This window comes from Xenopus tropicalis, chromosome 5 (genome assembly GCF_000004195.4).
Source record: "Xenopus tropicalis strain Nigerian chromosome 5, UCB_Xtro_10.0, whole genome shotgun sequence".
Taxonomy (NCBI): Eukaryota; Metazoa; Chordata; class Amphibia; order Anura; family Pipidae; genus Xenopus; species Xenopus tropicalis.
Genome location: NC_030681.2, coordinates 8,716,562 through 8,740,974, shown reverse-complemented (window position 1 = coordinate 8,740,974; position 24,413 = coordinate 8,716,562). Strand labels below are relative to the sequence as shown.

Genomic DNA, 24,413 nt, shown 5'->3' with positions numbered 1-24,413 from the left:
CTCTGTAGTACCTAATTGTTCCGGGTTGTTCATGAACATCAGACCATGTATAATTTGTAGGAAGGCAGGATGTAGTTTTCTAGAGCAGAGATATCACTCTGTAGTCACTAATTGTTCCGGTTTGTTCATGAACATCAGACCATGTATAATTTGTAGGAAGGCAGGATGTAGTTCTCTAGAGCAGAGATATCACTCTGTAGTACCTAATTGTTCCGGGTTGTTCATGAACATCAGACCATGTATAATTTGTAGGAAGGCAGGATGTAGTTCTCTAGAGCAGAGATATCACTCTGTAGTACCTAATTGTTCCGGGTTGTTCATGAACATCAGACCATGTATAATTTGTAGGAAGGCAGGATGTAGTTTTCTAGAGCAGAGATATCACTCTGTAGTCACTAATTGCACCCCCTAACCCCCGCTGAGCCTCCCTAACCCTCGCAGGGTCCCCCACCCAACGTCCTCCCACTAGGGCCGGGGCCCACCGGGTTTTTTCCCGGTGTCCCGTTGGCCCAGTCCAACCCTGTTGCCATTGTTCTCTTCTTGTAGGCCCCATCCTAGACAAGGCCTTGCTGTGTACAGCTATGGGATCCATTATCCTGAAACCCGTTATTCAAGGCCATCTCCCATAGATGCTATTATAAGCAGATAATTCTAATTTTTAAAATGATTTCTTTTTTCTTCTGTTACAATAAAGCAGTACAGGTATAGGATCCATTATCCAGAAACCCATTATCCAGAAACCTCTGAAATATGAAAAGGCCATCTCCCATAGACTCCATGGCATGGATTCCCTTTTCTCTGTAATAATAAAACAGTACCTGTACTTGATCCCAACTAAGATATAATTACCCCTTATTGGGGGCAGAACAGCCCTATTGGGTTTATTTAATGGTTAAATGATTCCCTTTTCTCTGTAATTATAAAACAGTACCTGTACTTGATCCCAACTAAGATATAATTACCCCTTATTGGGGGCAGAACAGCCCTATTGGGTTTATTTCATGGTTAAATGATTCCCTTTTCTCTGTAATAATAAAACAGTACCTGTACTTGATCCCAACTAAGATATAATTACCCCTTATTGGGGCAGAACAGCCCTATTGGGTTTATTTAATGGTTAAATGATTCCCTTTTCTCTGTAATAATAAAACAGTACCTGTACTTGATCCCAACTAAGATATAATTACCCCTTATTGGGGCAGAACAGCCCTATTGGGTTTATTTAATGGTTAAATGATTCCCTTTTCTCTGTAATAATAAAACAGTACCTGTACTTGATCCCAACTAAGATATAATTACCCCTTATTGGGGGCAGAACAGTCCTATTGGGTTTATTTAATGGTTAAATGATTCCCTTTTCTCTGTAATAATAAAACAGTACCTGTACTTGATCCCAACTAAGATATAATTACCCCTTATTGGGGCAGAACAGCCCTATTGGGTTTATTTAATGGTTAAATGATTCCCTTTTCTCTGTAATAATAAAACAGTACCTGTACTTGATCCCAACTAAGATATAATTACCCCTTATTGGGGGCAGAACAGCCCTATTGGGTTTATTTCATGGTTAAATAACTCTTTGGAAGATTTAATATATTAATACATGTATGAGAGAAGGTAGATGACATTTGGGGACACACCTCTCTTCATCATACACATCAAGAGAATTTGTTAAATAAATACCATTTCAAATTACTCTTTTTTTTTTTTTTTTTACACATTTTACTATCCCAAAAAGATTTGTACTAATGACACATGTTGATGTTTTTCTCTGTACAGATGTTTGTTCCAAAGCCACCTTCATTAAGCACAGAGAACTCCAGCTCCCCTATCTGTACCTATATATATAGAGGAGATATTAAGAGGAAAGGCATACAGCGGCTCAGAGAGGAGGGTAGAGAATCCTTTGTGTAAGTAACACAGTATTAGTAATTCCTGTGTATTCCTGTGTATTCTGAGAGCTGAAGTTAGGCTGCTTTCAACCATATAGGGTGTATCCACTCGCTTGGTGAGGTCGCCCAATGAGCGTTGATTCTATTGTTTGGCCCTAAAGCTGGCCATACACGGGCAGATCCGCTCGCTTGGCAATGTTGCCAAGCGAGCGGATCTTCACCCAATATCCCCACCTACGGGTGGGTGATATTGGGTAGCAAGTACCTTAAGAAAAAAATAATCCGATTGTTTGGCCCTGGGGCCAAACGATCGGATTACATTTGCGGCCATGGGGCAGTTGGTTCGGGGACCGCATCAATGAGCCGATGTGGTCTCCAATCCGACTGGATTTTCTAAACTGGCTGAACGATATCTGGCCAATTTAGGGCCAGATATTGGTCGGCCAGGCCCCTCGGTTCTGCCCATACACGGGCCGATTAGCTGGCGAATCAGTCCAAGGGACCCATATCGGCAGCTATAGTCGGCCCGTGTATGGGGACCTTAAGACTAAACCATCAAATTAGAACGGCGGGTATATGGACCGTCGGACCAATGCGGTCCCCGATCTGACGGAAAAATAAAACCTGCCTGAACAAGATCTGGACAATTTTAGACCAGTTATGTTTTTTTTAATTTAGTAATGGTTTTTGAGACTGTATAATTTAAGCGTGATGTAACTTACCTGCTGTCTGCCTATGATTAAGTGCGCTTGCGCACGAAACGCATCAGGCGTGCTGTTTTTAATGGTATCAATAAAGCTGAAATTTTAAGTGGATATCCTGTTGTCCGGCGTGCTTAGAGTCATCTCGTCTGCTGTATGGTTTTCCACCCTTGGCTACGGGTTCGGGGCTTTAACCACCCGGACCACATTCAAGACACGGTGAGTTATTATCGGCACAAACAAGTTTTGACTGTGGTGGGATTTCTGAATTTTGCTAATTAGCGATAGGCTCGGGGTATACACACCCGGGTCTCCCATTCTACTCAGTATGACTTTATTCAAATTTTGCCCAATACTAACGGCGGTTCTGTTTATATAGACCAGACTTGAATGTATATACTTTTTTTCGTTTCAGATTTCTATTAATTTGTTATATTGTTTATATTATTCAGTTATGGTAAGGTGCATTGAGGTTGGCCCATACACAGGCAGGTAAGCGATCAAATCAATCTGAAGGGCCCGAATGGTAGCTGAAATCTGCCCGTGTGTGGCCTCCTTAACTGACGCGAACTTGTGGCCTCAGGCCAAACATTGTGGCTATTGGCTGAAATTGACAGACGTAGCTCTGCTAGGGCTCATTTACTCAGGCAATCAGTAAAAAAGATTTGCAGGGTTAATTGCTGTTTAAAAACCACAAATGCAAGGAGAGCCCTTGGACACTAGTACTGGTGCCTGCACGACTGCCGCAATTTTAGCGCCATCGCAACTTTGGTTGCTGGTCGTAAATGAGCCCTGCTTTGTTACATTCAGACAAAGCTCCTCCAATCTTTTTCTTCATTTCTAAATATTGTGGTCCTGTCATGGCCTCCAGTGTTACCTGATTGTCCCAAAGTCAGCCCTTGTGCAGCGAATTTGAACCTAATGTAAAACTACAAATCTCCCAGGGTAATTTGTGTTTGTTAATTATTATTATTATTATTATTATTATTATTAAGGCAAGTTTTGTATCACGCACTGGCTACACAATTAGATGGTGAGGAGGGAAGGGGAAAGTGAGGACTGTAATGGCATCTTGGAAAGTGCTAAATGGAAAGTGAAAGTAATTGTCTAAGGCATAGAGGCGGGGCAGGCAATATATGACTGACAACTGGGATTTTTAAATAGCTTTATAATAGGTATGGATGTGATAATAAAAAAGGAATTTGAATTTCATTCTGGGTTACCATTTTATGCAGAAAACATAGAAAAGAATTGGTTGGCAGCATTTCACCAGAGACAAAATCTGAAACGTTTTGCCTTTATCGTGAAGCAGTGGATAGAAAGGAAGGAGAATTACCTGTGCTTTCTGCCCAGCCTGATAATGAAATGACTAAAGGTAAGGACTATGATAATGTTTATTAATTTTATTTCTGTTATCAGTAGCTATACACTAAGTCAGTGATCCCCAACCAGTAGCTCAGGAGCAACATGTAACTCACCAACCCCTTGGATGTTGCTCCCAGTGGCCTCAAAGCTGTTTTGAAGGCGTAAGGACCATGTGTACTGCCAAGCAGAGCCTCCTGTCACATGGGGCTAGCCATATTCTTCACTTCCCAAGGTGCCACAGCCATGTGACCTGTGCGCTGGTAAACTTCACTCACACTTTACTGCTGCGCTGCAAGTTGGAGCTACAATATACATAAATGGCTGATACCCAGTAATGTAAAACCAATGTATATGAAAAGGGAGGCAAAGTAATAATAATAATGATAACTACCTTTTTTTATCATTTCTTGCCAGAGGACAGTGCACTCGCCTATATTATTAAACTGAGAAAAAAACTGGGCTGGGAAACAGAATTATCCAAGACTGTTTTCAAAAGGAAATGCAATATGGCTAAGAAGTGTTCCAGCCAAATACAGGTACTTATGCATTTTGCCATTTAAACATAGGAATTGGTATCTATTTTCCCATAGGCTAGGGACACACAGGGGCACATTCATCAAAGTACAAGTTTGAATCCCGAAATGGGAAAAATTCAGATTAGATACGATAATTTCTGATGATCGCAAATATCACGAAAATGCTTACGAAAAAATCAGAATAGTCACGATAATATCATATCGGCGATCCGAAAGTCACAAAATTTTTGTATCAAACTGTGGGAAAACCTTTCTGACTGCACTCTGCTCCAACCTGCCCCAAGAAAAGTCACGATACCGAAGCTTGAATGAATCCGAAACTTTTGTACTTGACGCGACAATACAATTTTGTTGCACCAATTTTGTAGCAAAGTACGAAAAAGTTGCGGAAATGTATGAAAAAGTTGCGCTGAAAATACGCACAGTACGAACCAATACAAATTTTTTATATTCGGACTTTGATAAATGTGCCCCATAGGAGGCTTTAACTGTCATTGACATCTGGTGGAACACAGTGCTGGGCACAATACCATTGCTGTCTGTCACCACTGAATGAAGTCTGTCTGTCCCTGTCACCTCTTCTTTTATTTCTGACAGGCCACTTTTCATACATTAACATTAGAAGCGGGAACAGATGGATGGTACATTTTGACTTCTGTTGTTTTGTGCTTTGCGGCAGCTGTGGGCACAACGCTCCATTTGCCAACAGACTGCTGTCAAAACTGGGCAGCTTATTTATGATGGTTGAATAGTAAGTGGCACTAAATAAGATGCGATCAGTCCATCCAACTCCTTTAGAGAATCAGTTATGACGTTCTCTAGCCTGGGAAATCTAGGGGATCCAGGGTCGGACTGGGGGTGCGGGGCCCACCAGGGCTACTGCCTCAGGGAGCGTGTGTAAATTAAACTTACTTTCAGCACGTGAGGGAAGGGAGACTGGCGGCTCAGGGGAGTGCCCTACGGGGATGGGGTCTGGGCCGCCAGGGCCCACTGGGCTTTTTCCCGGTGCCCTGTTGGCCCAGTCCGACCCTGAGGGACTCACCAATCGCATTGTCACATGTGGGGATACGTTCTGTGAGCAGCCTGTTACAGTGATCCCACTGACCTACAAGTAGTTTAAAATGCTTACCGGCAGTTTTCATATACAAGTATGGGATCCGTTATCCGGAAACCCATTATCCAGAAAGTTCAGAAATACTGAAAGCCTGTCTCCCATAGACTCCATTATAAACAAATAATTCACATTTTTAAAAATGATTTTGTTTTCTCTGTTATAATAATTACCCCTTATTGGGGGCAGAACAGCCCTATTGGGTTTATTTAATGGTTAAATGATTCCCTTTTCTCTGTAATAATAAAACAGTACCTGTACTTGATCCCAACTAAGATATAATTACCCCTTATTGGGGCAGAACAGCCCTATTGGGTTTATTTAATGGTTAAATGATTCCCTTTTCTCTGTAATAATAAAACAGTACCTGTACTTGATCCCAACTAAGATATAATTACCCCTTATTGGGGGCAGAACAGCCCTATTGGGTTTATTTCATGGTTAAATGATTCCCTTTTCTCTGTAATAATAAAACAGTACCTGTACTTGATCCCAACTAAGATATAATTACCCCTTATTGGGGGCAGAACAATCCTATTGGGTTGATTTAATGGTTAAATGATTCCCTTTTCTCTGTAATAATAAAACAGTACCTGTACTTGATCCCAACTAAGATATAATTACCCCTTATTGGGGGCAGAACAGCCCTATTGGGTTGATTTAATGGTTAAATGATTCCCTTTTCTCTGTAATAATAAAACAGTACCTGTACTTGATCCCAACTAAGATATAATTACCCCTTATTGGGGGCAGAACAGCCCTATTGGGTTGATTTAATGGTTAAATGATTCCCTTTTCTCTGTAATAATAAAACAGTACCTGTACTTGATCCCAACTAAGATATAATTACCCCTTATTGGAAGCAAAACAATCCTATTGGGTTTCATTAATATTGAAATTATTTTTTAGTAGAGGTATGGAGGTTTTTTAGGTTTATTTTAGGTATGGAGATCCAAATTACAGGAAGATTCCTTATCTGGAAAACCCCAGGTCCCAAGCATTCTGGATAATGGGTCCCATACCTGTATTTTGTAATTTTTTATTTCCTTTCATACAGAATATACAGATAACATTACTCTATTTTAGGACACCTTTGCCCTCAAGGAGACAGGGGAATTCGTTTACTGTTTGCCAAGAAGCTGGGATAATGCAAAGGCTCAATATGACCCCTATGATCTCCATGTGGTTACTGCGGCCACAGCTATTCATTCGGACATGTACTGGACCGTGAGTGCTTCGCAGATCTGTAAGGTCAGTAGAATAATGTCTTAAGCCTAAAGTATGTCGGCTACTTACATGGAACAGTAACTTGCAGAAATACAGTTTGCAAAATGTTTAAAGGTACTGGTGGAGTCCATCAGTTTGTATTTGTCAACCTAAGCTACAAGCAGTTTTATGGTATAGGTGTCTCTATATCTGTATGCCTATGACATATCTAGGGTGATGTTCCTGCTGAATTGTGCTTAGTACAAGGGAATCCCTATGTGCCATAGTTTTGTGGTATCTCTCTGTACAGGCTATGAGCAAACTTAGGGGGCTGTTCCTGCTGAATTGTGCTTAGTACAGGGGAATCCCTATGTGCCATAGTTTTATGGTATCTCTCTGTACAGGCTATGAGCAAACTTAGGGGGCTGTTCCTGCTGAATTGTGCTTAGTACAGGGGAATCCCTATGTGCCATAGTTTTATGGTATCTCTCTGTACAGGCTATGAGCAAACTTAGGGGGCTGTTCCTGCTGAATTGTGCTTAGTACAGGGGAATCCCTATGCTGCCATAGTTTTATGGTATCTCTCTGTACAGGCTATGGGCAAACTTAGGGGGCTGTTCCTGCTGAATTGTGCTTAGTACAGGGGAATCCCTATGCTGCCATAGTTTTATGGTATCTCTCTGTACAGGCTATGAGCAAACTTAGGGGGCTGTTCCTGCTGAATTGTGTTTAGTACATGAGAATCCCTATGTGCTATAGTTTTATGATATCTCTCTGTACAGGCTATGGGCAAACTTAGGGGGCTGTTCCTGCTGAATTGTGCTTAGTACAGGGGAATCCCTATGTGCCATAGTTTTATGGTATCTCTCTGTACAGGCTATGAACAAACTTAGGGGGCTGTTCCTGCTGAATTGTGCTTAGTACAGGGGAATCCCTATGTGCCATAGTTTTATGGTATCTCTCTGTACAGGGTATGAGCAAACTTAGGGGGCTGTTCCTGCTGAATTGTGCTTAGTACAGGGGAATCCCTATGTGCTATAGTTTTATGGTATCTCTCTGTACAGGCTATGAGCAAACTGAGGGGACTGTTCCTGCTGAATTGTGCTTAGTACAGGGGAATCCCTATGTGCCATAGTTTTATGGTATCTCTCTGTACAGGCTATGAGGGGCTGTTCCTGATATTTGTCAGCTTATCTGCCTGTGTATGGGAATATAGAGAATACTGGTGTATTCCCTGGACCTCCAAGCCCTGTGATTAAGGTAGATGAGTAGTAAGCCGGAGGGGAAAGATTCTCTACAGGATATTAATTAAGGGAAATTGAGATAAGACCTCAGACTGGTTTAAATCACATTCAGCTGTTTTTTCAAATAAAATTCACACCTGCGCTGATATTAAGATCACTCCGGGGCGTCAGTCTCGGGAGCAATAACGAGCAAAAAGGAACAGAGCAAAATAATGAAACTGTGTCGGTTGTGAGCCACTTGCTGCAGTTGTGTAGCCCTCCCTAGCGTTCTGCCCACTGGTACAGGGGCTCATTGGCACGATGCTTAGGAAACACATTCATTTAGAGGTAAATAATCAAAAAATGTTAATGACTTCTCAAAGTAGAAAGAAAATACGGAATATTAAGGGCAAGTAAAACCTGAAATATTTAAAGGTGACTGCATAAAAAACAGTTTTTTCCTAATGAACCAACATATAATTATAAGCACCATTCTAGCATATATTAATGAAATATTTTCAGTAGTTTTAAGGTTATTTGTACACAACATTACAGTAACTTGTTGATCCCTTTGGTTCTTTGGTTTGAACTCTTAAAAGAATGTAGCTCCCGTCAGTTCTTCTTAAGCTCCATTTGCTGCATTGTTTCCAGAGCCAGAACAAGAATTGTAGAGAATATAAGTAGCCGGACAGATACTGATTTCAATATACATTACCTAATATCTCTATAATTCACATTGGGAAGTGCATTATGTCTGTATATCTCAGCCTGCAGCCTTGTGCCTTTATATGGGCACAGAACCCCTCAGTGACTGCTAATATCCTTATCATTTACAGTAGGGGGTACATTATCCCTTATAATACACAAGTGATACTCAGAGTTCCCTGTATAACTCAGCCTGCAGCCTTGTGCCTTTATATGGGGGGCACAGAACTCCTCAGTGACTGCTAATATCCTTATCATTTACAGTAGGGGGTACATTATCCCTTATAATACATGAGTGATACTCAGAGTTCCCTGTATAACTCAGCCTGCAGCCTTGTGCTTTTATATGGGGGGCACAGAACCCCTCAGGGACTGCTAATATCCTTATCATTTACAGTAGGGGGTACATTATCCCTTATAATACATGAGTGATACTCAGAGTTCCCTGTATAACTCAGCCTGCAGCCTTGTGCCTTTATATGGGCACAGAACCCCTCAGTGACTGCTAATATCCTTATCATTTACAGTAGGGGGTACATTATCCCTTATAATACATGAGTGATACTCAGAGTTCCCTGTATAACTCAGCCTGCAGCCTTGTGCCTTTATATGGGCACAGAACCCCTCAGTGACTGCTAATATCCTTATCATTTACAGTAGGGGGTACATTATCCCTTATAATACATGAGTGATACTCAGAGTTCCCTGTATAACTCAGCCTGCAGCCTTGTGCTTTTATATGGGGGGCACAGAACCCCTCAGGGACTGCTAATATCCTTATCATTTACAGTAGGGGGTACATTATCCCTTATAATACATGAGTGATACTCAGAGTTCCCTGTATAACTCAGCCTGCAGCCTTGTGCCTTTATATGGGCACAGAACCCCTCAGTGACTGCTAATATCCTTATCATTTACAGTAGGGGGTACATTATCCCTTATAATACATGAGTGATACTCAGAGTTCCCTGTATAACTCAGCCTGCAGCCTTGTGCCTTTATATGGGCACAGAACCCCTCAGTGACTGCTAATATCCTTATCATTTACAGTAGGAGGTACATTGTCCCTAATAAGACATGAGTGATACTAAAGGCCAGACCTTTATATCTCAGCCTACAGCTTTGTACCTCTTTGGGAACATACAGCTAATGCTTTAATGCCACAATACTTAATGAAAAGAAATTATTTGCATTAAAGTGACATTAAAAATGCTAAATTAAGTACCAAATGTAAGAGAGGCTGTGGCACCTGTGTGTGAGTTGCACAGTAGGCAGTGCTGCCTGAAAGGGAAGAACAGGGATAATTGACATTTTGATAGATGCCGGCATAATCTGCACGACACACTTGAGTGCAAAGAGAAAACATAGCTTCTGCCTATACATAACTCTTCCTGATGCCACTATAAGAAACAAATTAGAAACATTAGAGAGGCTAATATCAACTTAGATGTTTGGGCTGTGTTTAGATATTATTTTATTTTCATACCTTGGGACCAGTTACATGGGAGTAGTAGAAACAATAGGTTAGCCGAAAGCAGTTCTAATGTGTAGGGCTGGCTGAAAGCTCAGACTCAGGCACACTTTACTGCTGCGCTGCAAGTTGGAGTGATATCCCCCCCTCACCCCCAGCAGCCGATCAGCAGAACAATGGGAAGGGAGCAAGACAGCAGCTCCCAGTAGGTATCAGAATAGCACTCAATAGTAAGAAATCCAAGTCCGGCTTGGGACTCCTCCAGTTACATGGGAGTAGGAGAAACAATAGGTTAGCTGAAAGCAGTTCTAATGTGTAGCGCTGGCTGAAAGCTCAGACTCAGGCACAAGGCACTGAGATGGCGCCTACACACCAATATTACAGCTACAAATACATTTGTTGGTACAAGAATAAAAGGTTAAATGACAGAGGGAATTATTTGCTGTGTAAGAAAATAAAAAGTGTAGAAATAAAAGTGCCCCATAAACACTGATCACTGAATCTATTCTAAGGGTTGTTATGAGTGATTTTCCCACTGTGCTTCCCATTGCATTGCCTGCTGTAGGTGTGTATGACGTCTGCAAAGGAGGATATGGACATTGTGCCCGTTACTGAGTGGCTACACGAGAGACACCATTTCTATGCCATCAAGGACTTGAAAGTATTTTCACAGTTCAGGTAAGAGGATCCTTCTTATTATACTGTAGGATTTGACAAGAATGTACTAATTTAACTAGTTACAAAATGTACACAAATATATTTCAAAGACACACACACATACAGAGGATGGGAAAAGTGTGCATTCTGCCCCATGGGCAAATGCTGAGAAAGATTCCAATAAAGGTCAAAACATTGGTTGTACAGGTATGGGACCTGTTATCCAGAAATGCTCAGGACCTGGGGTTTTCCGGATAAGGGATCTTTCCATAGCTTAGATCTCCATACATTAAGTCTACTATAATATTATTTAAACATAAATAAATGCTTCAACTAATCAGAATTTTTCTTGACAGACTCTGGAAAGCATTTACTGTATGGAAAATGAATGTTCACAGGATGAAAACAAATAACAGCAGGTATGTTTATTAGTGAGCTCCATATACTAATGGGCTAGTCCACAGCTTTGTCCTAAACTTTGGCTCTTAACAATGACACATAATGGGTTAACAACCCGGCTGATTAATGTTATATCTGTGTTACTGATTGTGAGCTCTGAGAGCCAGTAGTGCAGCCAGATAGATACTGCTTACCATAGCAAATACAAATACAGGTATGGGACCTCTTATCCAGAATGCTCTGGACCTGAGGTTATCCAGATAAGGGATCTTTCTGTAATTTAAATCTCTATACCTTAAGTCTAATAAAATTAAATCAAATCAATTAATTAAAATCAATTAAACATTTAATAAACCCAATAGGGCTGTTCTGCCCCAATAAGGGGTAATTATATCTTAGTTGGGATCAAGTACAGGTACTGTTTTATTATTACAGAGAAAAGGGAATCATTTAACCATGAAATAAACCCAATAGGACTGTTCTGCCCCTAATAAGGGGTAATTATATCTTAGTTGGGATCAAGTACAGGTACTGTTTTATTATTACAGAGAAAAGGGAATCATTTAACCATTAAATAAACCCAATAGGGCTGTTCTGCCCCCAATAAGGGGTAATTATATCTTAGTTGGGATTAAGTACAGGTACTGTTTTTTTATTACAGAGAAAAGGGAATCATTTAACCATTAAATAAACCCAATAGGGCTCTTCTGCCCCAATAAGGGGTAATTATATCTTAGTTGGGATCAAGTACAGATACTGTTTTATTATTACAGAGAAAAGGGAATCATTTAACCATTAAATAAACCCAATAGGACTGTTCTGCCCCCAATAAGGGGGGGAATGACATTTACTTTTATTATGCAAAACTGTAATAGAACTGTTATGATTGCTGTGCATATTAGAATGTGTAACACTGCTGCCCTAATAATCACCCTTATAGAAAAGACAAGCGAAATGAATCGTTACAATTTGCTGCTGATCCTAAATTGCCGCTATAGAGCTGAACTCTCTTCCTCTTATATAATCTCATTTGCAGAGTGCTCATATCGCAGCAGTTGTTCATTGCTGACAAGGGCTTCCAGGATTGCTTGCTTTATATCAGAGCCCTGTGTGAGAATGCTCTAAATGGGCAGCCGGGTTCTAATCATGCAATAAAGTTTGTTACGGTAAGTACGTGTCAGCCACTGTATTATTCCTAAAGGAGAATAAGTTCGTTGGCAGTGGCACATATGCCCATATCAGGGTGGGTTATGGGAGTGATGTCACAAGCTATGTAGGGGGCATTTAGTCTCCCATCTGCCCACCATACATTCAGGTAGTTTTTCCACTTCTTGATGAAAAAAAACAATGGAAATGCTTTGATAACTGCACCAGATCATGCAAATGTTTTGGTGAAAAATCATAAAAAGTTTTCATAACTATAAATATCATTCAAATCTACAAAAAATTCAAAATTAATTAGTAGAAAAAAAATAATGTGACCATTGATATATTGGCCTTTTTGTTTTTTTTTTTCATTTTCCAAACCAAGAAGAATAAAAAGGATAAGCAAGTTCCTGCAGTGTTCTCCAGAGCCTAGACTAAATGGGAGGATGGTGTATCATTAAGTAATACTGTGTACTTTGTAAAAGGTTAGGAAATATGTTGGAACACCGTGTATCCAAACTTAAATGTTAATTGAACAGATTGGATTTACTTCTGAGACAGTCGAGCTAACAAATTGGTGATTCATTTTATTTTGTATCCAAAGTTAGCTAAGGTTCAAAGAGAAGTGAGGAAACTAATTAAGTTTGTTCTACCCTTTTCCATGTGAATAGGTTCGGTTAATATAAGCGGTTAGAATAAGGGCTTGTACACATCAATGGCTGTATAGGAGATGGACAAGTCCTACTATATTTGCTTTCAGCTCCTGAAACACACTCTGGCTTATTGACACATGGATAGGCACAATCACTAAGGGGGGCCCCAGAGAGCCCCATTCACTATGCATGTGCAGCTACACCTTGCAATGGAGTGAAAAATCAGGCACAAGCTGCAGAGCACAGTGCTGACATAAATAGGCAGTAAGTACAAAACTCCCTAGTGCCTTGCATTAGTTAATGCATTCCAAAGTAGACCCATAAAATCCTGGACTGTCCTCTTCCAACACAGACACAACCCAATGTGATGTTATTTATAAACCTGTGCCTGACATGGCAATGGATCACATCGCCAGAGGGGTGGTATGTAGATAAAAGATGGCAGCTAGCTGAAGGATTGTTGGATACCACTAGAAAAGTGTTAAACTGGCCCCAACCCACTGGTTTTGGACTGGCACACAACACAAACTTGCATCTGTGGGGCTCTTAAGGTGGCCATACACGGCCTGTGTAGGGGCACAAACAGCCAACCTGCCCAACCTGCATCTGGCTGAAATCAGCCAGATATCGATCGGACAGGTTAAAAAAATTTAGTCGGATCGGGGACCAAAACGGTTCGTTGATGCAGTCCCTGAACCAACTGTGCCTATTCAGCACTCTAATTTGATCGTTTGGCCCAAGGGCCAAATGACCAAATTAGCCTAAATACACCCGATTTCGCCCACCCGTAGGTGGGGATATCAGGAGAAGATCCGCTCGCTTGGCGACCTCGCCAGGTGAGCGGATCTTTACGTGTATGGGCACCTTTAGATTGCACATTCTGAATGACACAACAAATGGGAGCATACCAATGGACACCTATGTGCCGCTATGTATACTTCCCTTCCTGTATATAGATGTACGCACCCCCATTGTTCTCTATCCTAGAGACAGAGGCACAAATCCTGGGCTACAAGATACATTCTGAACAAAAACATAACACGTTGCACCTATTTGTTTACCTCTGTATTATCCAGATGCTTGGTAACTAAATTAATTAGATGTTTATGTTAGCAGCCATTTTTAATGTTTGTTAAGTTTAAAACCTTTCATTGTTCATTTATTTTAAGCTGAAGTAAAGACAGGCAGTATGGCTTATGTGCTGCCAGAGGAAAGGAATTATGGTAAAAACGTATTTTGCTTTATCCATATTTTCTTTTGTCGTTTCAGATTGACAAGCAGCGGACCTATAATCTGAAAGAATTTTGTGCCATTCAGTCCAAGCAATGTTCTCATGCACTTGCACATATTGGGATAATCAGAGAAAAGGCCATTTCAGCTATTACTCTTACATATTTGAAGGTAAGTACGATCATCGCTATTTACAATGTACATTTACATTCTAAAAACGTCTAAAAATCCCATTGGGATTAATAGAACATGAGTGTGTTTTTATGTAGATAAATCTGCCCCTTAGCTTCAGACACTCTGAAATATTTGAAAAAAAAACCCCATTGTATATTATTTATATACATAGGGGCAGATTTATCAAAATGTGAGTTTAGAGCTTACTACATAAAAACCTACCCATGTTCTATTCTATGGGATATTAAGAAACTTATCAGTTGGTGAACTCTAAGGGGCAGATTTATGAAAACACGAGTTCGAATGCCGAATGGGAAAAATTCGGATTGGAAACGAAAATTTCTGAAGATCGCAAATATCACGAAAATGCTTACGAAAAAATCATATTAGTCACGATAATATCGTATTGGCGATCTGAAAGTCACGAAATTTTCGTACCGTACAATTGTAAACAGCGGTAAAACCTTTCCGATTTTTTTGTGTAAGTGTTCGTGCGCCGTACGAAAAGTCGTGCGGTGTACGGAAATGTGCCCCTAACTTTCATCCATTGAGAAAATACACTTCTAAAAATCCCATAGGAATGAATAGAACATGGGTAAGGTTTTTATGTATTTTATTGAGGTTGCCAGATGGTCAGTCAAATCAGGGCAAACTGATAGTTTAGTGATAGCCTGATGTTGTTGTTGTTCAAAGTAATTTGAAGCCAACCTCATAGATCTACAGACGATATCAGGTCAGGAGGTCCAGCAATAAGCTGAAGGCTTGGTATTGAGTGGCCAAATCAGCACACAATAATTGCCTGTTTATGGCCAACTTTGATGTGTACACCTAGCATAATATGGAGTTCTAGCACCTCAGGTTTCATTTGCAAAAATTTTATTTATTTTTTTAATCTATTCTTTTTTTCAGGCAGCAGAAGGAAAGGGGATAAAAGAGCTGTTTTCCTCAGAAGACCAGATAAAGCCCAAATATACTGTGCTGACAGAGTGGCAAACTTTAGTGGAGCGCTTTTCTAGATTTCTCACCCTCGTTGACTGCATTTTCCAGGAGATGCTTCGGTATTTGTCGTTCAGTGCCACACAGACATTTCTGGGATTCCTCGAAGCTTCGTACAGTGTCACTTCCACCGATGAGAAAAAGAACCATAGACGAAGGTCTCTCAGGTAAAGCTCTTATATATGAATAAACATCATATTCCTGAAGGAATTTTGTGATCTGATCATAATTGACGCCAATGCAGGTTATCGGGAGAAGACCGCATTAGCCAGATTTTGAGGGTAGATATCTATTGGTTATGAAGATGGAAAAGGCCCATACATGAACAGATAAGCTGCCAACTCTGTCTGAAGGGGATGAATCAGCAGCTTAAATATGCTTTATTGGCCAGCTTTAGCCTCCCCAAAAAAGAGGCATGGGTACCCTTGGAACTATAGCAGGGTGACTGTTACCCCAATGTTTCTATATATCTGTAACCTTGTTATGGGCTAAGGGGGCCCAGCCTGAAGGCCAGTTAGGGGGGGGATTTGGGTGAGTGCTTATTTGTGCCCTGGGTACCCCTGGAACTATAGCAGGGTGACTGTTACCCCAATGTTTCTATATATCTGTAACCTTGTTATGGGCTAAGGGGGCCCAGCCTGAAGGCCAGTTAGGGGGGGATTTGGGGTGAGTGATTATTTGTGCCCTGGGTACCCCTGGAACTATAGCAGGGTGACAGTTACCCCAATGTTTCTATATATCTGTAACCTTGTTATGGGCTAAGGGGGCCCAGCCTGAAGGCCAGTTAGGGGGGGATTTGGGGTGAGTGCTTATTTGTGCCCTGGGTACCCCTGGAACTATAGCAGGGTGACAGTTACCCCAATGTTTCTATATATCTGTAACCTTGTTATGGGCTAAGGGGGCCCAGCCTGAAGGCCAGTTAGGGGGGGATTTGGGGTGAGTGCTTATTTGTGCCCTGGGTACCCCTGGAACTATAGCAGGGTGACTGTTACCCCAATGTTTCTATATATCTGTAACCTTGTTATGGGCTAAGGGGGGCCAGCCTGAAGGCCAGTTGGGGGGGATTTGGGGTGAGTGCTTATTTGTGCCCTGGGTACCCCTGGAACTATAGCAGGGTGACAGTTACCCCAGTGTTTCTCTATAGCTTGAACTTTGCAGTGGGAAAATATAATAAGTTTGTGAATTCAATTGAATTTTCTTTTTTCATTTCAAATGCGTTTTCCCCCAGCAGCACATACGCAACTGATTTGGTTTATTATCAGGCTTTGTGATTATTCAGTTTTTGTCATTGCAGTGATGGAAGAGAAGAAACCTGTTTCCCTTTTTCTGAGTCACTGAACAAAAATCAGTTGGATCCATTTAAGAACAATGACAAGCAACACACCATGAATCAGCCAGAAATTGCCAGAGTAATTTGGATTTCCCTTTATTTTAGTCTTGTAGAACTATTATGGCCTGTGAGACATAGGTGCTTTCAGGGGAATTCATGACGTTGACACTGCATTTCCCTGCCTTTTAATACTTTCTATTTAAATGGATGGGTTATCCATCGGCTGTGTGCGATATATTTCGCCGCATGCTATATTAGCGCACGATTTTACGCACGTAACCATTACTTTCGAAAAACTACTGTTCTGAAAATTACCATTTCCCTGAAAACTGGAGGATGCATGACTCTAGGGCCAACACATAGGGGGAGATTTATTTAGACACGAACGCTCCGAGCATATTTTTGCTGATTTTTTCTCGCTTGTGCGACTTTTTCGTATGCCCGCGTGACTTTTTCGTACGCTTGGGCAAAAAATTCAGAAAGGTTCTGCTGTTTACAATCGTTCAGTATGAGAATTTCGTGACTTTCTGATCGCCAATGCGATATTATCGTGCATTTTCGTGATATTTGCGATCTTCAGAAATTATCGTGTCCAATCCGAATTTTTCCCATTCGGGATTCGAATTCGTGTTTTAATGAATCGGCCCCATACTTGAATAAATCCCACTGCAAAGTCCATGTTGTGTTGCCAAAAGCTCATGAACTACAATTTTCATTAAGTACCGCCTGCCCCAAGTGGGTGTTAATTTTCACACAGACTAATGCGATATTTAGCGCGTTTCATATGTGTTTGTGAATCATGCGTTAGTATTATTTCTATGCGAGAATTAACGCAATGTGAGGTAAATAACGCATTGCGATAGTGTGTTTTTTTGCGCATGAAATATGCGTCTTAACGCATGCGAAATGACTTTGATGAATCAGTACTTAATTATCGCATGCTTTTTAACGCAAAAAAGCATGCAATATGCGTTATCAACCTTTAGCGAATCGGCCCCAAAGTGCCCTGTGGCGCATCCCATATATAAATACGCATATATAAAAGCACTACGAACTCACCAACTGCAAAATAAACAACAGTGTCCCCTAATAAACACTCTTCAGTACCCTGAACCCCCCCCCCCCGGACTGGGAATGCTATTCATTGTTTTTACCTGATCACTTTAAACAGATGTTATTGTTTTTCCCGCTTCCCCTCAGTTACTGAGCGACATTAGCGGAAACATAGATGGAAATGAAGAAGCGGCGCCTCTGTTTGAGGTAAATCTAACACTGAGCAATCAGAGCAATATGGCAGGTCATGGCTCCAAGCTGCCAGCTGAAGGGTCCCATTACTCAGGGAAGGATGTGCCGCTTGAAGAACTCACTCATTATCCTACTGAAACCGCAGAGGATCGCCTGAATGACGGTAGGAAAGGGATTATAGAACAATTAGTTGCATCTTTCTCATCTAACATACAATTACTTGGCATAGCTAGAAGATATCCATTGTAAGATACTAATGAGTGTATCAATTCTTTATTGAGGCACTATACACAAAAATGTAATATTAAATTGCTTATACTGTAATATTGGTTATCTCCTTGTTGTTATTGGCCACATCTGTTAGTTCCATTGCTTTGTCAAATACTGATGATATGGTGTGTGGCCTTTAGGTTTACTTTTAGTACATTATAGAATGGGCAGTTGTAAGCAACTTTTCAATTGGTCTTCATTATTTATTTTTTATTGTTTTTGAACTATTTGCCTTCTTCTTCTAACTCTTTCCAGCTTTCAAATTGGTGTCACCGACCCCGGCAGCCAAAAACTATTGTTTTGTCACCAATATGGATTTATGCAGCTTAGTTAGGACCAGTTTTATGTTTTATTATTACAAAATAAAAGTTAATCATTAAAAAATAAGAATTATTTGCTTAAAATGGAGTCTGTGGGATGCTTCCTGTAATTCAGAGCTTTTTTGCATAGCGGTGATATCCTTAGTTTTTTTTTATAGTACTAAGGGGTGAAATTTCACAGACATACATACATGCTATACATGTATCAATGAATACAGTAAGATACCAAACTCTGTAATGCCATATCAATATTTTCCATAGTTTTGTATAGCAATGAAGGGGGTACTGCCAGAGCAATTATTATTCTGATGGGGGGTACAACTATATTGGTGCCTTGTTTAGTGCATCATTTTAGTGTAAATAGTGTAAATTATATTAATCTAATGTTTTAGATGCCGACGACTCTGGGGATGACAGTAACGATAAAGAAGCATTAGAAAGGTAAGAGAGTGCAAAGGACAACTAAAAATTATTAGGTAATTGTTTGTTTGATAAAGAATCCGCTATGTTGATATTTATTTTACTGTACACTAATACTATCCAAATTGTTTCCTATCTGCTATTGTAAAGGTGCCCATACACGGTCGATTGTAGCTGCCGATATGTGTCCCTTAGACCGATTCGGCAGCTTATCGGCCCGTGTAGGGGCAGCAACGACAGGCATTCCTGACCGATATCTGTCCTGAAATTGGGCAGATATCAATCGGGCAGGTTAAAAGATTTAGTGGGATCGGGGGCCGCATCGGCTTGTTGATGCGGTCCCTGAACCGACTACACCTGTTATAATTCGATCATTTGGCCCCAGAGCCAGACTATTGAACTAGCCTACATTTTCCCCGATATCGCCCACCCGTAAGTGGGGATATCGGGAGAAGATCCACTTGCTTGGCAACCTCGCCAGGTAAGCGGATCTTAACATGTATGTCCACCTTAAGTGGGACCCTATCTGCCAGTAACAGCTTACATTTCTCTGTAATACGTTGCAGAAATAAATGTTATATTTTAAATAATTCAGAGCAATTGCAGCCTCAGAATGCACTTGTCTACACAGCATAAGGGGAATATAATGTTTCAAATTATAGTTAATGAGAACTGTGGTGCTTATTGTAAATGTGATTCACTACAGACTTGGGTATGTGCACAACTGTGCCTTTTGTGGTTCCCTTCCCTGTAATTAATAAAGGCTTGAGCAGGGGTGTTGCTGAACCTTCCAAGGCCCCCAGCAAAAAATTTTTAACCCTCCTTTACCCCTTTACCATGTACGACCCCACTGGCATAAGCAGGGACTGCCTCTTGTCTCCACACTGGTTCTGAGACAATATCAGTGTATTGTTGCCTAAATATTGCAAGATTTGTTTTGTTTATTGAATTGTTTCTTGCAGATCTTTACCCAAGTGTGTGGCTTTGGTCCCTTCAAGAAGTGAATTTGAGACTCACATACAGGGGATTGTGGATGGCTTTGAGCAAGCAATAGGTATGTTCATTTTCACTGATTGCCTCATAGGAAACTATGCAGAATAATGCTTGGATTCTTTAGTAATAAAAAAAAACCCTATATTGGCTAACAATAAAAATACATTGCAAGCTTTCAGAGCTCCGAATGCTCGCAATGTATTTTTATTGTTAGCCAATATAGGTATCATTTCTACAATACTCTTGTATTTGTGTTTTTGTTATTATTTTTTACACTAGCTAACACGGTACTACAATTTTTTTTTAATTCTTTAGAAAAGATTTAGGACAAGAGCACTATATTATCCTCAGATTCAGAGGACCAGTAACAGTAAAGTGACAATAATGCAATTAAATTGACAAACCAGATATTTCTATCCTGCACTTTATAAAAGGAGTGTTGGGGGTTTATTGTAGGGTCTTTCCTATTAGTGCTGGTGTCTTGAGATGCTACTGGGGGCATCTTTTGGGGCACAGACCTTCCCTAAAGCTAAAGGGCTACAGTTTAGAAGCCCAAAACATAACATGCAGCATTTCTAACCTACTTCTTTAATTAAGCTTTAGTTCCCTTTAAAGTTTGTAAATACCTGTCTGTACTCAAAAGTTCATCTTCAGTTGGCACCATTTCCCTATATGCTACTACAGGATATTGGATTTGGAGCCCAAACACAGTGATTATTAATGTTATCTGAACATTTCTGTTAGAATTGTACAAAGGGTCATCCGAGTGCCTATTATTTTCCCAATATTACGTGTGATGAATTAGCAGTTCAGTTGTATGCCTGATAAATGGGCAGCGGAAAGAGCAGGATTGCTATTATGGAACTCCTTCAGATACTACATGAAAGTCAAAGAGGATGACGGCATTCAGTATCCTTGATATAGTTCTATCATTAGAGTATATATCAGATAACATTAGGCTTCCAGAAGCAGAGAGTTGTGTTAGTTATAATGTATTCTGTCTCAGCTGGGACACATTAACATTCCCTCCCCTTTAGAATGAAAGTGATTTGACTGCCAATAGATTTGCCACATTAGTGCCACCTAGAACCCTATATTTATTCTGCAGAAAGCTTTACCATACCTGAGTAAACAGCCCTAGAAGCTTCCTCCATTTGTTTAGCTTGGTCTTTATAGCTTTCTGCTGCAGCTCTAGCCATTGGTATCTCAGATCACACATTCTGATGGGAGGGGGGAGTGAATTCTTATGAATTCTTATGGGAGTTTTTCATATTCTGATTTTTTAAAGTGCAAACTTTTTCGAAGTAGAAAAAAATTCATTTGTAAACTGATAAATAAGGTAAAAATGTCTGTTTTTATTACACAAACATTGAATGCTTCTCCTGCTATACCCTCAGAATATTCCCAGGAGCGCTTGTGAGAATCCCTTAGATACATTGGATCCAGAACCAGGATCGCCACAATCTGACCTGCCAGCCAAACTTGCAGAACTTTATCTGTATGCCCAGATTAACCCATAGCAACGAATCAATCAGTTGTCTGTTTATGCAACCAATTGCTCAGTTGCTATGGGTCACTACTCCCAGAGCCAACTTTGTCATTACATTACACCCCCATGAATCTCTATACAGCATATAACAAACATCCCTTTAGGGATCCCAAAATCTCTTTTTCTTTACTTCTAAGAACTTTTCTCATACCTTTAGAAAATGTGTGTTATACAAAACAGTTCTACTATTCATTTTCCCTAGACATAGGGAAACATTCTAGCCCCTCACTGTACACCTAGACACAGGGAAACATTCTAGCCTCTCACTGCACACCTAGACATAGGGAAACATTCTAGCCCCTCACTGCACACCTAGACACAGGGAAACATTCTAGCCTCTCACAGCACACCTAGACATAGGGAAACATTCTAGCCCCTCACTGTACACCTAGACACAGGGAAACATTCTAGCCTCTCACTGCACACCTAGACATAGGGAAACATTCTAGCCCCTCACTGCACACCTAGACACAGGGAAACATTCTAGCCTCTCACTGCACACCTAGACATAGGGAAACATTCTAGCCCCTCACTGCACACCTAGACACAGGGAAACATTCTAGCCTCTCACAGCACACCTAGACATAGGGAAACATTCTAGCCTCTCACTGCACACCTAGACATAGGGAAACATTCTAGCCCCTCACTGCACACCTAGACACTCTAGCCCCTCACTGCACACCTAGACACAGGGCAACATTCTAAACTCACTGCACACCTAGACACAGGGGAACATTCTAGCCCCTCACTGCACACGTAGACACAGGGAAACATTCTAGCCCCTCACTGCACACCTAGACACATGGAAACCTTCTATCCCACACTGCACACCTAGATTGGATTCCGTTCCAGACATAGGACACAAATGCTGCTTTTCAGAAAACCCTTCACATTTTTCCTCCTTATCTGTAGAATGGAGCTGATTATATCTGTTGTTATTAGAAAAATACATCTTTATTTGTCATTGTTGCTCAATATTCCATCTGGCAGTACAATATGGAAGCCGTAACAGCCATAGTACTATCATTTGTGCAGCCAGTTAATAGCTTGCAGCTTAATTTGCCCAATTCCACGGTCTCTAAAGCTGTGATATGAATATATTCCAAATGGAGAACTGTGTATGAACTCTTGATTTTATCCCATAAAGACATATATATTCAGCAGCATGTCATTCTGTGACAACCAGGTCTTTATTAACTCACTGGGGGTCATTTATAAAATTTGTGCAGAGCAGAATTATTTGCACAGTGAATATATTCGCCCTGCCCCTGTTTATATTTATAAAGCTGGACCAGACTGGTGCATGTAATGTGCAAACATAATTGTCATTTTTTTATTCATAGTGTGAAAGCTTTTTAAATATGGTATATCTGCAGATTGCGAATATTTATGCGCACACTGTGCGTCGGTGCGTCACCACAACTTTGATTTTGCAAATTGCAAAATGGAATTCGTGAAGTGAAAATTGGCCCTATATTCACGCGCAATAAATGCGCAAAGAGGGCCTGCTCACACAAACCGCAATCTCATTTGTAGTGATGAGCGAATCTGTCCCGTTTCACTTCGCCATAAAATTTGCAAAACAGCAAGAAAATTTAGAGAAATGCATTTGTTGTTCGATTTTTTTGTCGCCCGCGTCTTTTTGACATGACTGTGCCCAATGTTGACGCGACTGTGCACAATTATGACGCAACCGCGCCCAATTTGACGTGACCGCAACTTTTTTTTGACACGCAACAAATTTTTCTGCGCCAAATTTTCACGGAAGTTTTGCAAACCAATTCGCCAATGGCGAAATGCTCAATTTCGCTGCAAATCCATGCCTGCCGTAAAAACTCGCTCATCGCTACTTAGCGAATTTTTGTGCACAATTCGCATTTCACTGCGAGCCACACAAAAAAGAAAAGACACAGCAGTGCAAAACGTCAGTGTTTAGGGGAAAACATGTGCAAAACAACCATTTTTGAAAAATAAATCTCTGCGCGGACTTTATAAATGACCCCCATTGACTTTGGGAAAGGCAGATTCCGTAGAGTATTTAATCTGAATAAATAAGCAAACAAATAAATACAGCCATATCCGCACATTTCTAATAGTTCTAAGCAACTTTCCAATATACATAAACCCAGTTTTCAGTGTTATTATATTTATATTTATATGAGAGCACTGACTTCTAAACACTGCTCTCAACAGCAATTAATTTCCAAATAACTTACTTAACAACTGAAAATGGTTAATTAATGGATACTGGAGCAGTTTTTGGGAGGAGATTTCCCCACTGACATTTAATTAGAAAATAACAAATTTAAGTTCAAATGTAATAAAAATACTCTTTCCCCATATGTAATAAAATGCACTAAGTTTGCCCAGGAGCAGTAACCCATAGCAACCAATTAGACGCTTGCTTTTAGACAGGTGACCAGTCAAGGACGGACTGGTCCAGACCCAATCCCCGGAGCTCCTGGCGGCTGCTGTTCTCCTTCCCCCGGCGCACCCAACAGTAACTATATTATACGAGTTGGCCCTGCACCCCACAGTCCGAAGTAAATGCTTCCTGCTGATTGGTTGCTATAGGTTACTGCTCCTCTCTACTTATTTTTTTTTTTGTTCTAAAAAAATATAACAAAATACCCCACCTTACTGCCTTTGGGGATCTTGAAAGCACCAGCAAGGCCTGTTGGCATGTGATTCTACATGCGCAAGGGAATTATTAGGCAAGAATGCAGCCATTTTCATGCGATTTCCATAGGCAGCCATGGAGCAGAGTCACAAGAGGTAATTTACACAGACCCTGGATGAGTGCGCTAGAGCCCTAATGAGA

General features: G+C 40.6%; 1 protein-coding gene across 2 annotated transcripts in view; it reads left to right on the top strand.

Annotated features, from left to right (window-relative positions):
* dnah14 (dynein axonemal heavy chain 14) overlaps positions 1-24,413 on the top strand; it is a 144,187-nt gene that overhangs the window by 3,213 nt on the left and 116,561 nt on the right. For both annotated transcript variants that reach the window (XM_031902515.1, XM_018093963.2), the window contains 13 exons: positions 1,780-1,910; positions 3,829-3,968; positions 4,373-4,494; positions 6,692-6,856; positions 10,776-10,888; positions 11,224-11,286; positions 12,303-12,432; positions 14,335-14,466; positions 15,379-15,632; positions 16,760-16,874; positions 17,996-18,203; positions 19,023-19,071; positions 20,013-20,104. In XM_031902515.1, coding sequence (XP_031758375.1) covers positions 1,780-1,910; positions 3,829-3,968; positions 4,373-4,494; positions 6,692-6,856; positions 10,776-10,888; positions 11,224-11,286; positions 12,303-12,432; positions 14,335-14,466; positions 15,379-15,632; positions 16,760-16,874; positions 17,996-18,203; positions 19,023-19,071; positions 20,013-20,104 — 1,714 coding nt within the window. The remainder of the gene's footprint in view (positions 1-1,779; positions 1,911-3,828; positions 3,969-4,372; positions 4,495-6,691; positions 6,857-10,775; positions 10,889-11,223; positions 11,287-12,302; positions 12,433-14,334; positions 14,467-15,378; positions 15,633-16,759; positions 16,875-17,995; positions 18,204-19,022; positions 19,072-20,012; positions 20,105-24,413) is intronic.